This window comes from Gopherus flavomarginatus, chromosome 4, assembly GCF_025201925.1.
Source record: "Gopherus flavomarginatus isolate rGopFla2 chromosome 4, rGopFla2.mat.asm, whole genome shotgun sequence".
Lineage (NCBI taxonomy): Eukaryota > Metazoa > Chordata > Testudines > Testudinidae > Gopherus > Gopherus flavomarginatus.
This window is the reverse complement of record NC_066620.1, coordinates 213,019,711-213,032,974: the sequence shown is the minus strand read 5'-3', so window position 1 is coordinate 213,032,974 and position 13,264 is coordinate 213,019,711. Positions and strand designations below refer to the sequence as shown.

The 13,264-nt window shown below is 49.1% G+C and overlaps 1 protein-coding gene across 1 annotated transcript in view; it reads right to left on the bottom strand.

The window, feature by feature from the left end:
* The window catches only part of LOC127048820 (bifunctional epoxide hydrolase 2-like), a 79,575-nt gene extending 67,514 nt beyond the window's left edge, over positions 1–12,061 (bottom strand). The window contains exon 1 of the mRNA XM_050948834.1: positions 11,940–12,061. Coding sequence (XP_050804791.1) covers positions 11,940–12,040 — 101 coding nt within the window. The 5' untranslated portion in view covers positions 12,041–12,061. The remainder of the gene's footprint in view (positions 1–11,939) is intronic.
* Between the last annotated feature and the right edge of the window lie 1,203 nt (positions 12,062–13,264).

Here is a 13,264-nt window from a genome sequence, read left to right as displayed (position 1 = left end):
GGGCTGGGGTCTCGGGAGGGGGTGGTCAGGGGACAAAGAGCGCAGGGATTGGGTATGTCGGGAGTTCTGAGGGGGTCAGTCAGGGGGCGGGGAGGGGGAGGGGGCAGTCGGGGGCAGGGGCCAGGCTGTTTGGGGAGGCACAGCCTTTCCTACCCGGCCCTCCATACCGTTCTGGAACTCCGATTTTGGCCTGAGGGCCACAAAGTTTGCCCACCCCTGCTCTAGAGGAAGGATTCGTGCAGTGCCGCTGCTCCAAAGCACCATCCCCTAGGGGGTGCCCAGCAGCAGGACCTCAGGGTGGGCACCCATCCACATCAATGACTAACCCAGCCCCACAACGAAGGGCCGAGAGGCAACTTTAAAAAAAACAAAACCCTTATTTAACGCTCGATCCTGTGAGACGCTGGATGCCCTCACCTCCCATTGGCTGCCCACCAGCATCAACGCCTTGCTGGTCAGACTGCAGAGCAGACGTGCAACCACAGGGCTCTGCTATCCGACCTCAACAGTTTTGTGCCACCCAAACTAATGCCTCCCCCTCCCCCCTGCAGACCCCTCAGGAAACTGCCACCATCCCATCTGCTTTAGCAGCAGCTAAATGCACATCTTAAACGACAGTTTAAACTAAGCAGGGAAGATTAAACAATCCGTCCAGCCCCTCCAGCCATTTTGGAGGACTTTGTTCTATCAAGGGCTTGAGCAACAATTTCTCAGATGCCGGATCCTGGTGAGAGGGGAGCCAGGTAAGTAATGGAAAGTCTGACACATCAAAAAAAAAACCATCAGAAGTGACACGAGCTAAAGGGAATGGCGAGTCGCATCACAGATCAAGTGGGGCCGCTCCAGTTTGTTGCTGACATTAAGATGGTTTAAATAACCGGATCACAGCTAGTCCAGCTCCCTGTCAATGCAGGTTAAACCCCTCCAGCACATTTTCTAGGGCATTGGCCACCCTGGCTGCCAGAAACCCAAACAACATAGGTTCAAACACCTCCCTAGTCACTGCTCTGTTGACATGTTTCCTTTCCCAGTCTCTGCTCCATTGCATCATTTTCCTCCATGTGTCACACTTAGTTCTTAGATATCCTTGAAGATGGCTACGCTTGGAAAGATTTGATTACGTTTTTTAAATTGGTAAGTGTCAATTTCACCGTACAAGCACAAACCGAGGTAAAGTATTTCCTCACGTGTAGTACAAAAAGTGCTGCTGGAGACCGGAGAGTTTGATTTAAGGATATTTACTTTATATATTTTTGCTTGTGACGTTGACACTTGGTGTTTTAACTATGATAAAGCTTTAACAGTTGGAATCTGTCTGCTCTCGTTAAATGAACGTCTGATCCCCCTCTAGGGTTGCCAATTTTCTAATCGCACAAAACCAAACACCCTAGATCCGCCCCTTCCCCGAGGCCCCACCCCCCACTCACTACATTCCCCCTCCCTCAGTGGCTCAGACTCCCCAACCCTCACTCACTTTCACTGGGGTGCGGCAGAGGGCTGGGGTGCGGGAGGAGGTGTGGTTCCAGGCCAACGGGAGTGCAGAGCCGGTGCTCAGGGTGGGAGCAGTGCATGGAGCCCCATGGTCCCACCCAGGAGCCAGACCTGCTGGCCAGAGTGCAGTGCAATGCCAGGACAGGTAGGGACTAGCCTGCCTTAGCCCCAACCAGCACCGCTGACCAGACTTTTAATGGCCCAGTCAAAAACTGGACACCTGGTCACCCTTATCCCTATCTGTAGAAAAGGACCCGGGGATTACAGTGGACAAGAAGCTGGATATGAGTCACCAGTGAGCCCTTGTTGCCAAGACGACCAATGGCATATTGGGCTGCATTAGTAGGAGCATTGCCAGCAAAATGAGGGAAGTGATTATTCCCCTCTATTCGGCAGTGGTGAGGCCACATCTGGAGCACTGCTTTCCGTTTTGGGCCCCCCACTACAGAAAGGACGGGGACAAATTGGAGAGAGTCCAGTGGAGGGCAACGAAAATGAGTAGGGGGCTGGGGCATGTGACTTATGAGGAAAGGCTGAGCGAACTGGAATTATTTAGTCTGCAGAAGAAAAGAATGAGCTTGGATTTGATAGCAGCCTTTAACTACCTGAAGGGGGGTTCCAGAGAGGATGGAGCTCAGCTGTTCTCAGTGGTGGTAGATAGCAGAACAAGAAGTAATGGTCTCAAGTTGCAGTGGGGGAGGTCTAGGCTGAATATTAGGAAACACTTTCACTAGGAGGGTGGTGAAGCACTGGAATGGGTTACCTAGGGAGGTGGTGGAATCTCCTTCCTTAGAGATTTTTAAGGCCCAGCTTGACAAAGCCTTCGTTGCGATGATTTAGTTGGGGTTGGTCCTGCTTTGAGCAGGAGGTGGGACAAGATGACTTCCTGAGGTGTCTTCCAACCCTAATATTCTATGATCCCCCTTCCCCGATTGTCTCAGCCACCCTCAGTTCCTTGCAATTGTGAACATTTAAATTGAAAAAAATACTTAAAAATAAACATCAGTGTTATCAAAATGATATAAAGGTTTAAATTGAATTCTGCCAACCATATACCAATGGCTGTAATGCTGCAACGCAGCAGCAGTACCGGAGCACCTGGACGCATTGTGCCTACAGAGAACAAAACCCCTACAGTGCGCAGAGGCTGCACAGCTGCTGCAACACCTTTTGAGAGGGCGTGTTCACAGGATCCACCCTGCTGCCCAGGGCAAGGTACCAAGCCAGGAGCAAGCCCCCTGCTGCCCACCAGTGTTATGAGATTCCAGCCCTGGCGCTGAGCGGTTTCCACAGACAGCAGCTGCATGCACAACTTGTGTGGGGACGTGTGGCTCAGCACAGCTTTAGCCTGGCGCTTGTGTAACCCACACACCTCCTGGGTGTGATGTTCTGTCCCATCTGGTAGCACCAAGACCACTGAGAAAGAGAAATTAGTGAGGCTGTGCTAAGAGCCAGTCGGCTTTTAGCTCATGCAGTAGAGGCTCATGCACTAAGCTCCAGAGGTCCCCGGTTCGATCCTGCCCGCCGGCGACTAGGGTCTGTCAGCATTACACTTGCACCCTCCAGACACTGGGAGGTCGTTACCCCTCCCTTAGCACATTCAGCTCTTGACTTGTGGGCAAAGATTAACTGCAGTGGAGGAACACAGGGCCTGCCCAAAGTTTGACCCAAGAGGCAACAGGTTTGGAGCGATAGCACCTCAAAATTCTCAGGGCTGAGGGGTCTCCTCTGCTCAGAACCGAGCACTCCGAGATATGAGGTTACAGTGTCAGCTCCATCTGGCATCAGGTCCCTTTCTTGCAGCCGTGCTGGGGCAAGACCTCTTATGACACATGCTGTTCTGCCATACAGGAATGCAAGTTGCCAGGATCAGGGGTATCAGAACAGAGTTCAAACTTAAGACACAGTAACGGCTGAAGCCACGTTCGAGAACGTTCAACTTCATTCGTTTCTACACAGGTGAGGCAACAAAATCAGACAGGGCAGGAGAGTGTGTGCATGACATTTGTCATAGCCAAGCCCTGAGAGGAAAGACAGGGCTATCGTACCAAGATGGCTTGTCCTCATAGCTTAGAAACTGGACTGGGACTCAGGAGATCCATATTGAATTCCTGGCTCTGCCAAGCACTCAGTGGCCATGGCCCAGTTCCTCATCTGTGAAATGGGGATACTTCCTTTCTCCTACCCTCTGTCTTATTTACTTAGCTTGCGAGCGCGGCAGGGTAAGGACTATATTACCATGCTTATGTACAGCTCCCAGCACAACAGGGATCTGATCTCAGCTGGGGTGTCTGGGACCAACCATAATATGAAAAATTTAAAAACCACGTCAGGAAATGTAAAGTTAACAAAATCAACTTCTTACCATCTCCATTTAGAGCTCCCGCGTGTCGATTTCTGAACCGTGGGGCAGCGCAGGAGGACAAGTTAAAGTCAAGCTCCCCCACCCCCAATTTTGGCATCTGTCAATTTTTAATCAGTGTTTATATTGACTGGAAAACTTGCTTTTTGATGTCCAACTGTACTAACCAAAGAGGCTGCTAGGGTGTAGGTGGGCAGGAGTTTCACACTCCTGCCAGTGGATTCTACTGCACCGCAGGGCTAACAGATTCTTCTTCCATGCACCTGCCACCAATCTGATCAACCCTGTAGTAACAGGGCATTGAATGGTGTATACACAGATCCCCTTCTCAGATGTGGAACCCCAGAACCTCTGCTCTGTGTGGTACAGAGGCCTGTCCTCTGAAGTGGTCTATGATCAGAAAAATTCAGTTCAGCCTGTCACATAAAACTGTCGACATCACCAGAAGTCAGAGGCCAACAGATTGGTAAAAACTGGGACTGTTTATGTTAGAACTGTGCTAATGGGTCTGCAAAGGCTCCTGGTGAGCTGAAAGACGGTAGAAATGTTCACAGTGAAAGTCCCCAAAATGTGTTTTAATGATTAATTTTGATACAAGAAGGTTGCCAGCTCATCTTAGAGGGCGTTTATCTGGGAGTCAACACATGACTGGTCTGGAAGGAGCAAGCTCTATCTTCATGGCTGCCAGCCCCACCTCTTCCTGGGACCCCAGAATCCACCATCACACCACTGGGCCTTCATTGTCCTGATCCGGAAAGGGATCCTGACCAGACCAGGCCGGCCTGGGCCACAGGGGGGAGCCAGATGACATCACCACCTCCAGATGATTCAGCTGAACTCTGAACATCTCGAATACGAGACATGGGTTCTACTGTTTCCCCTTCCCTCTCTCCCATCATCACTAGAAAAAAAAAAATCATTTTCTTCTCCATCTTATTGCTCCTCTTTTTGCCTTCTGTGTAATCAGAGCCTGGCTCAGCCCCCAAGACAACGCCAGTCTGTGCCTCAGCCCTGAGACTGAGCTGACCGGACACAACATCTCAAACGGCCCAGGGCTGAGAACCGTTGGCCAGGTTTTAAATGGCTGACTGGTCCACGTGCTGGGTCTGCATTTCTCCAGCAGTGAAGCTGCAAATGAGAGTCAGCCCCAGAGACAGAAGCTGCGTTTTCCATCTTTGCTACTCTTGTGTGGGTTTCATTTTGTCTTACAGCAAACGGCTTCGACTCCTAACAACTCCAGCCCATCAACTCTAGACTTTCCTCCAAAAGACAACGACAATTAATAGAATCTTTAATCCCATCTAAAAGATTGCCAGGAAGAGTCCCCCCCCACACACTCTACATAGCGAATGAGAACGAAGGATACTGTTACAACAAAAGTCTCAATCATTTAGGTTTCAAATGCTTTAACTGTTCCCGCCCCCCCCCCCTTTTTCTGCATCTGGAATAAAATATTTTTGATGGCGGTTTTTACAAGGGGACAGCGTAACAGTGAGCGAGGGTTTTATTAACATCTTCTCTCTGGCTGGGCCCAAGACAGGCTCCTACCCCCACGACCTCTCTCCTCACCCGAAATGCAGATGCCTTGTCGAGGGAGGAGAGGAGACACTGTGCTGAGAACGGACACCAAGTAATAAGCCCAGCTACTGCAAGAGGAGCCACGCCCAACCCAGCTGCTTCAGCACAGCATCCTACCCCCTTCGGGCGACGTTCTGGTCCCAGGGCAGCGCCGCTGAACTCCGTGAGCCTCCTACACCTTAGAGATTGGTGCCTATAGAAGAGCGCTAATGAGAATTTAACCCTTCAAGCCTTGAAAAAGATGCCTATAGTTACATGTATAATGAAGGCAGCCGTGACTATGTTAACCGTTAGGACGCTGGGGCAAAATTCCTCCCAGGTGATGATCCCAGAGATGAACTTACTCCCAGGTATTTATCAAGATTGTATTTCCAGTCAGCCCTTCTCTTATCTGCTTTTCCATGCGTCATCTTCTGCCTTTATGGCGCATTTGCTGAATAGCAGACTGAACACCCTGCCTGCTTTTCACAGTTTGAGTTGTGTGTGGACCTGGCAAAAGAAGCCTGGCAAGAACAACCCCCTGCTTCTAATATTAAATTTATTTCATAACGGCACCTCCCGCTTATTTGTAAGGAAGCATCTTAACATGCAAGTGGCAAGAGGCTGTTTTTGCTAAGGAAAGAGAACCTTGAAGTACCATGTTAAAAGTTTTACCACAAAAAAATTACTTTACTGATAGATCTTTGTTACCGTGAATTAAGAAAGACTCGCTTGCAGGCAATCTTGAAATAAATGTAATGTGCTATTTCTAGGGCAACACTGTTTTCCAATTTGGTCTCCCTTTAAGAATGGTGACCAAATGAGAGAAGATCAATCTCTTCATTTAGAAAGTCGAGTTACGATCATTATCTTGTCCCTTGGACAGATAGTTTTACCGCAGGAGATGTTTGGTTACCCCACCCAGATACAATTACATACTGCAGCAATCCCCCTGCACTTGCAACTGGACACAATAGTCTTCTTTCTGTGCTGATTGTTCGCACACCGTAAATCAGCTGTCAAATTCAGTGGCGAGTGAAGTGTTCACCGGCTGCGCGTGAACACACACACAGCTGGGAACTTTGGGATACAAGCTGTGGGAGAGGCACACACACACCCTGGAGCACAAGGCCTGGTGCAAGACCTAAGGCCCAAACCATAGTCAGCGAAGTCAAGTCATGTCATGAACCAAAGTCAGGCCATGGATTAAAGCAGATGCTACGAAATTTACTGTCCCACACTAACCTTGGCAAGGGCACTGCTAGTGTTGCAAAACACAGACACTCCTAAGAAGCAACAGATACTGGGGACGTGTGTGAACACACTCCAAAAGATTAACACAGATACAGCCTGGCCTAACCCAAGAAAAAATGGTTTGACAGATGGGTTGAATAGGGATATTTTGCCTAAGGCACCTGGAGGAAGATACAAGGGGAGGTAACAAGCAGATGTCATGAAACACGTAATGTGGTACATAAGTTGTTAGTAGAGAAGCTAGCCGCTCCTGTCAAGCGAAGTTTACCAGATAGTGACAACCAGCAGTAAGGGTAACCTAGAACATGGATGGACAGTACCGTGTAGTAACTAATTATATGAAATGAAATTACGTGAAATGAAGGCCTCGTTTGTGATGTCGCCACTCCAAATTTCTGTATCAGAGGGGTCGCCATGCTAATCTGTATCCACGGAAACAACGAGGAGTCCAGTGGCATCTGAAAGACTAATAGATTTATTTGGGCATAAGCTTTTGTGGGTAAAAAACCCACTTCTTTAGATGCATGGAGTGAAAATTACAGATACAGGCATAGATATACTGGCACCTGAAGAGAAGGGAGTTACCTTACAAGTGGAGAACCAGTGATGACAAGGCCAATCCAGTCAGGGTGGATGTGGTCCACTCCCAATAATTGATGATGAGAAGTCAATACCAAGAGAGGCGAAATTACTTTTGCTTCAACCCCCCAACCTGAAGCAAATACTCACTAGCAACTACACACCACACCATAGAAACACTAACCCAGTGTTACACTAACCCTGTAACAAACCTTGTTGCGTTCTCTGCCCCCATATCTACTCTAGTGACACCATCAAAGGACCCAAGCACATCAGCCACATTGTCAGGGGCTCATTCACCTGCACATCTAGTAATGCAGAGGTGGGCAAACTATGGCCTGCGGGCCCCTCCTGCCCAGCCCTGAGCTCCTGCCCCGGAAGGCTCGCCCCCAGCCCCTACCCTGCTGTTCTCCCTCCTCCGCAGCCTCAGCTTGCCCCGCGGCTGGCTTTGAAGGGGAAAGCACTGCTTCTCTCTGGCCGCTGGCTGCGCGGCTGCCCCTGCTCCTCCTGAGTCCTCTGGTCCGTGCTCGCAGGGCCACATTCTGAAAGGGGCTTTAGAGTTGCAGGCCAGGGCCCCAGGGCCCCCTCAGCCCAGGGCCCTGCAGCCCCTAAAGCCCCTGCATTCCGGGTGGCCCTGCCTGTGGGTGTGGGGGAAGGGGGTGCAGCTTCTCCGCTCACTCCCTCCCTCCCAGAAAATCCTAACTGCCGCCAAACAGCTGTTTGGCGGCAGGGGAAGTGCTGGGAGGGAGGGGGAGGAAGCAGCAGCAAAGAGGAACTTGTGCAATGTTCCCTTATAACGTCGTTTGGCTGAATTTATAAGGGAGCACTGCACAACTTTAAACCAGCATATTCCCTAATGGAGGAGCGATGTAGCTTCAAAACAACATTAAGCGGGAGGACATTAAGTGAGGAATTACAGTATTGGAAAGCTGTTTCCCTTATGATCTTTTCTTTCCCCCTCTTTTCCAGCTTTTTCTCCTTAACCTGAGTACAGTATCGCTCTCAAATTGAAGTGCGATTTCCCCCACCCCTATTTGTTTAAGTCTTCTTGTCTATTATCAAATACAGCCAGGGCTCCCTTTGCTACCCCCCAATAAAAGGGGATGGGGGTGAATGAATTCGTTCAAACCGTACATTCTTTTTCTGCACTAGAATTTCCCCAACCGTTGTAAATTAATTTAGCTTTCTTAAAAGCATAAGGCACATCTACATCAACCCCCTAACTTCAGTACTGCCTCACTTTGCAGCACGGACATTGACAGACACATGAAAGCTACAGATTTAGGCCACAATCTAAATTACTAAATCTGAATGTGGAATGAAGTCCTGCAAACTAGGATCCGACATTGGCCCCCACTCAGAAACCATGATTCCCAACAAGGAAGACAGCCAATATAACACCAGATGGCCCCTAACATGCAACAGGTACCACTCCCTTCCCATTTCCCGCAAGTGCCCTGCACTCGTCCATCCAGGACATACAAGCACTCTGATTCCGTAACAAAAGCCCTTCAAGACAAGATATATGGAAATCTGGAGCCTCCCACCCTCAAGCACCTTACACTGCTCAATCCAGGAAGAAGAGGATCAGAGAAATGTCAGGTTGGAAGGGACCCGAACAGGACATCTAGTCCAGCCCCCTGTGCCGAGGCAGGACCAAGTAAACCTGGACTATCCCTGACAGGGGATTGTCCAACCTCTTCCTAGAAGTCTCCCATGATGGGGTGTGATGTTATGAGTGTGATATAATCTCATTGAAAGATGACAGAGCCAGAAAGAGTTAATTAACTCACCTCACTGGCTGACCTGACCCACGGGTGAACCTTAAGAACTGGTTAGGAAGATATGTAAATGAATAGAGCTTTAAAATGTAAGTCTGCACTGTTAGAGATCTCAAGGGTAGATGTTTGCTCAGGTCTTGTGATGTCAGCAAACAAGTCTTGTCTATCCCTAAACTTTAATTCAAAGATTAAAAAAGGAATATTAACATTTATGATGATACTTGAATGAAATAGTATTATTGTCTATGTGTCTCTTTGAAGGTTGTGGTAACCTGTATCTGAACTGTTTAATGGATAAGTGACCCTGTGCTAATTGCCAGGATGTTTGGGAAAAGGAGTTAAGCCTATTGTTTTCTCAGGCCAAAAGGCTGCTGGAAATGTATAAGAACTCTGGGACATGATCCTGCTTCATCTCAGATCTGCTTTGGGTTTCAAGAGGGGGAAATCTTAAGCCACAAGGATTGAGATTCCCAGTCATTGACTGGAGCACCCTGAATATGGACACTGGACTGTAACCTATGGACTATTTCTAAAAGAACTTTTGGCAACTACATGCTCACCTCTACTATGCATCTGAACCTCAAGAACTGAATTCAAGTCTGCCTTATATTGATCTTTTAACCAACACACTCTCTCTCCTTTTTTAATAAAATTTTAGCTTAGTTAATAAGAATTGGCTCTAAGTGCGTATTTTGGGTAAGATCTAAGTTATAATTGAACCTGTGTATGTGGCTGATCCTTTGGGATTGGAAGAACCTTTTGTTTTATATGATGAAGTAAGATTTTCAATAATCATCATCATATCTGACAGGTGTGTCTGGATGGAGGCCTGAGGCTGGGCACTTTAAGGGAACTGTGTTGTTTGAACTTCTAAGTAACCAGTGAGGTACTATAGAAGCTGTTCTGTGCTGGTTGGTAAATCTAAGTATTGAAATAACCACCAGCGTTTGGGGTTTGTCTGCCTCGTGTGGTTTGCAATTCACCTTGACTGAGGAACCAGCTGAGGTCACTACGGGCAGCACCGTCACATGGGGATTCCACAATCTCCCTTAGAAGCCTGTTCCAGAGCTTAACTCCCCTCAGAGGTAGAAAGATTTCCCCTGCAATTTCTAACCTAAATCTCCCTTGCTGCATATTAAGCCCATTCTTTCTTGTCCGACCTTCAGCAGAAAAGAAATCACTTCTTCTCTTTATCACAGCCCTTAACATATGTGAAGGCTTATCAGCCCCCCCCCCCCAGTTTTCTTCCAGACTAAATGTGTCCAATTGCTTTGAGGTTTCCTCACAGGTCAGGTATTTATTCTCCTCTAGACTCTTTCCAATGTGTCCACATCTCTACCAAAGGGTGGTGCCCAGAACTGGACACTCCAGCTGAGGTCTCACCCACGCTAAACTGAGCAGGACCGTTACTTCCTGTATCTTACCTATGGCATTAATGTTAATCCACCCTCCAGAATATTAGTGTTTTTTACAACTGCATCTAACAAAGTGGGTATTCACCCACGAAAGCTCATGCTCCAATACTTCTGTTAGTACATAAGATGCCACAAGACTTTTTGCTACTTTTTTTGATCCAAATGCAGCTTCTCTTGCTGGACAATCAGAGAGCTATTCATTGAAACAGTACTGGAAGAAGGAAAAACTTCAGTCAGAAGTTGAGTAATGAAGGCATTTATATTGAATCCTTAAGCAAAGAGGACAAGAAGTGTTTGTTAAGACAACTGAAAAAGTACAGACTTGATTCTTAAAACTCTATAAAATCGACTTCTAGATTCTACTCAACCTCCACGCAGCTTTTACAGATCCCTGTCCGATAAAACACTGACAGTTGAGTGAAGTGAGGCACTGCCAGCAAAGGGGCTGCCACGTGCTCGGGACAGAACAGAGAATTTGAACACAGAGTGGAATATGATACAATGAATGAATGAAGATTTGACTTCAACTTCTTTTTTATCATCACTAGTGGCTCAGCCCGATCTTTGTGCTATGTTTCCTGAGATGAAAACAGTAGGACCTCTTTCTCTTGCTACTCCCAGTCACAACAGCTACAGCTGAGCGTTCTTTTTCATCATTGAATAGAATTTTGCGTCCTGAAAGAAGTCGCCTTCTGCCTGACCATGTGAGTGAACTCATGAGCATACCAGTGGAAGGAATGGCAGCACCGGACACATGAGAAGCCACCAAACATGAACGTGTTGCAGTCAAGAAGTTCATTAACAGAGTTGTGCAAAATTATAACAAGACACAAAGAAGGATGTAGACATACTGCTTCATAGAAGCTTTGAGTAGCCAACTTTAATGTGCGATTTCAAAACACGAGTTAAATCTAATCAAATGGTCATGAAACAGTTTTTACTATGGTGCCATACAGCCCACCTTCATGGTCTCACTCCTCATCGCCCCTGACTCCCCCAGGTAAATTCAAACACCCCTCCCCAATTTCAATTGCTGGCAAAAATCCTGGTTACACAGGTGCCCTGAACCTCCCCCCACATCACCTGCACCCCCACTGCAGGATGGCCTGTATCCCCCACCTTAGGGTATAAAGTTGCCTTGGACCACCCCAAATGCATGACCCCCCACCCCATGATGCTCCGAACCTTCCCCCCAAATGCCCATCACCCTCCACCCCAGGTACAAGGGGGCCTTGAATCCCCCACATACCCTTCAACCCCCCCATCCCAACGTACAAGCTGCCCTGCACCCCCGCATGCTCTGCACGCCCCCCCACCCCCGCAGCGCCCTGCACCCCCCAACCACACTCCGCCCCTGAGCCGTGCAGGTGCAGCCAGGGCTGGGGCTCTGAGAACGCAGTGCGGGCGGCCCCGAGACACACATAATTAACCTATCATTTCTATGGGCTTCCCTCCCCCGGCAGCCGGGAAACGGCTCGGGCGGGCGGCACTAGCGCCTACCTGGGCAGGGCCAGCGACGCCTCGTAGCGGCCGAAGGCGCCCAGCGGGCTGGGGGTGAAGAGCACCCCGCCCAGGTCGAACAGCACCAGCCGCCGCGCCATGACCGCCGCCTGGGCCGCTCTGGGGAGCCGCGGCCCCTCTGCAGGGGGTCTAGAGCGCTGCGGGCCCCGCCCCTCTCCAGGCCACGCCCAGCAGCGCTGATTGGACACGCCCCCTCCCGGGCCACGCCCCTCTGGCGCTCCAGCCCGGCCCCGAGAGCCCGGCTCCTCTGGGTCCTAGAGCCGGTACATGCGCACTGGTCTCAGGACCTGTGACCCTGCCTGGTGGGTGGTTTGGTGCAGTGACATCACAGCAGTATAAGCCCTGGCAGTGGGCGTGGCTCCTTAGCAGGGCACGTGCCTGGGGGCAAATGGGGCAGAGGCGTGTAAGGGACGATGGGGCTTGCTGGGCTGGAACGCCTGTTGGTGGGAAAGGCTGGGGTTAAGCTGCCCAGCGCAGGCAGAACGTAGGAACAGCCACACCAGGTCACACCAGGGTCCATCTAGCCCAATATCCTGTCTTCCGGCAGTGGCCAATGCCAGGTGCCCCAGAGAGCATGAACAGACCGTGCAATGGCCAAGTGATCCATCCCCTGTTGTCCACTCCCAGCTTTGGCAGCCAGAGGTTTGGGGACACCCAGAGCAGGCGGCTGCATCCTTGATCATCTTGGCTAATAGCCGTAGATGAACCTATCATCTATGGATATATTTATTTCTTTTTTTCACCCCATTATAGTTTTGGCCTTCACAACATCCCCTGGCAAGGAGTTCCACAGGTTATCTGTGCATTGTGTGAAGAAATATTTCCTTTTGTTTGTTTTAAACCTGCTGCCTGTTAATTCGGCCTACAAAGAGACGCCTCATCAGATACCCCAAAGCCTTGTGGGAGTGGTTAGATAACCACACAGGTCCAGTGTACCCCCGAGTTCTGCAAGAAAGAAACTGTGGGAGCTTTGTCAGTTTGGTTGCTATGCAGCACCTAAGCAGCTGGACCCCATTTATGGATAGGAATTATTGAAAAATAATGCAAATTGTGACTATTAATGCTTAATTATGGACACTCCCAGGGCCACATATGGATAGAGGCAGCTATTGACCTCATTATAATCAAGGTAAACAATCAGATCTGGTAGACAGTCATACTATTGCCACAAGGAAGGGTATAAAATACCTAGGGTGACCAGACAGCAAATGTGAAAAATCGGGACAGGGAGTGAGGGGTAATAGAAGCCTATATAAGAAAAAGACCCAAAAATCAGGACTATCCATATAAAATCAGGACACCTG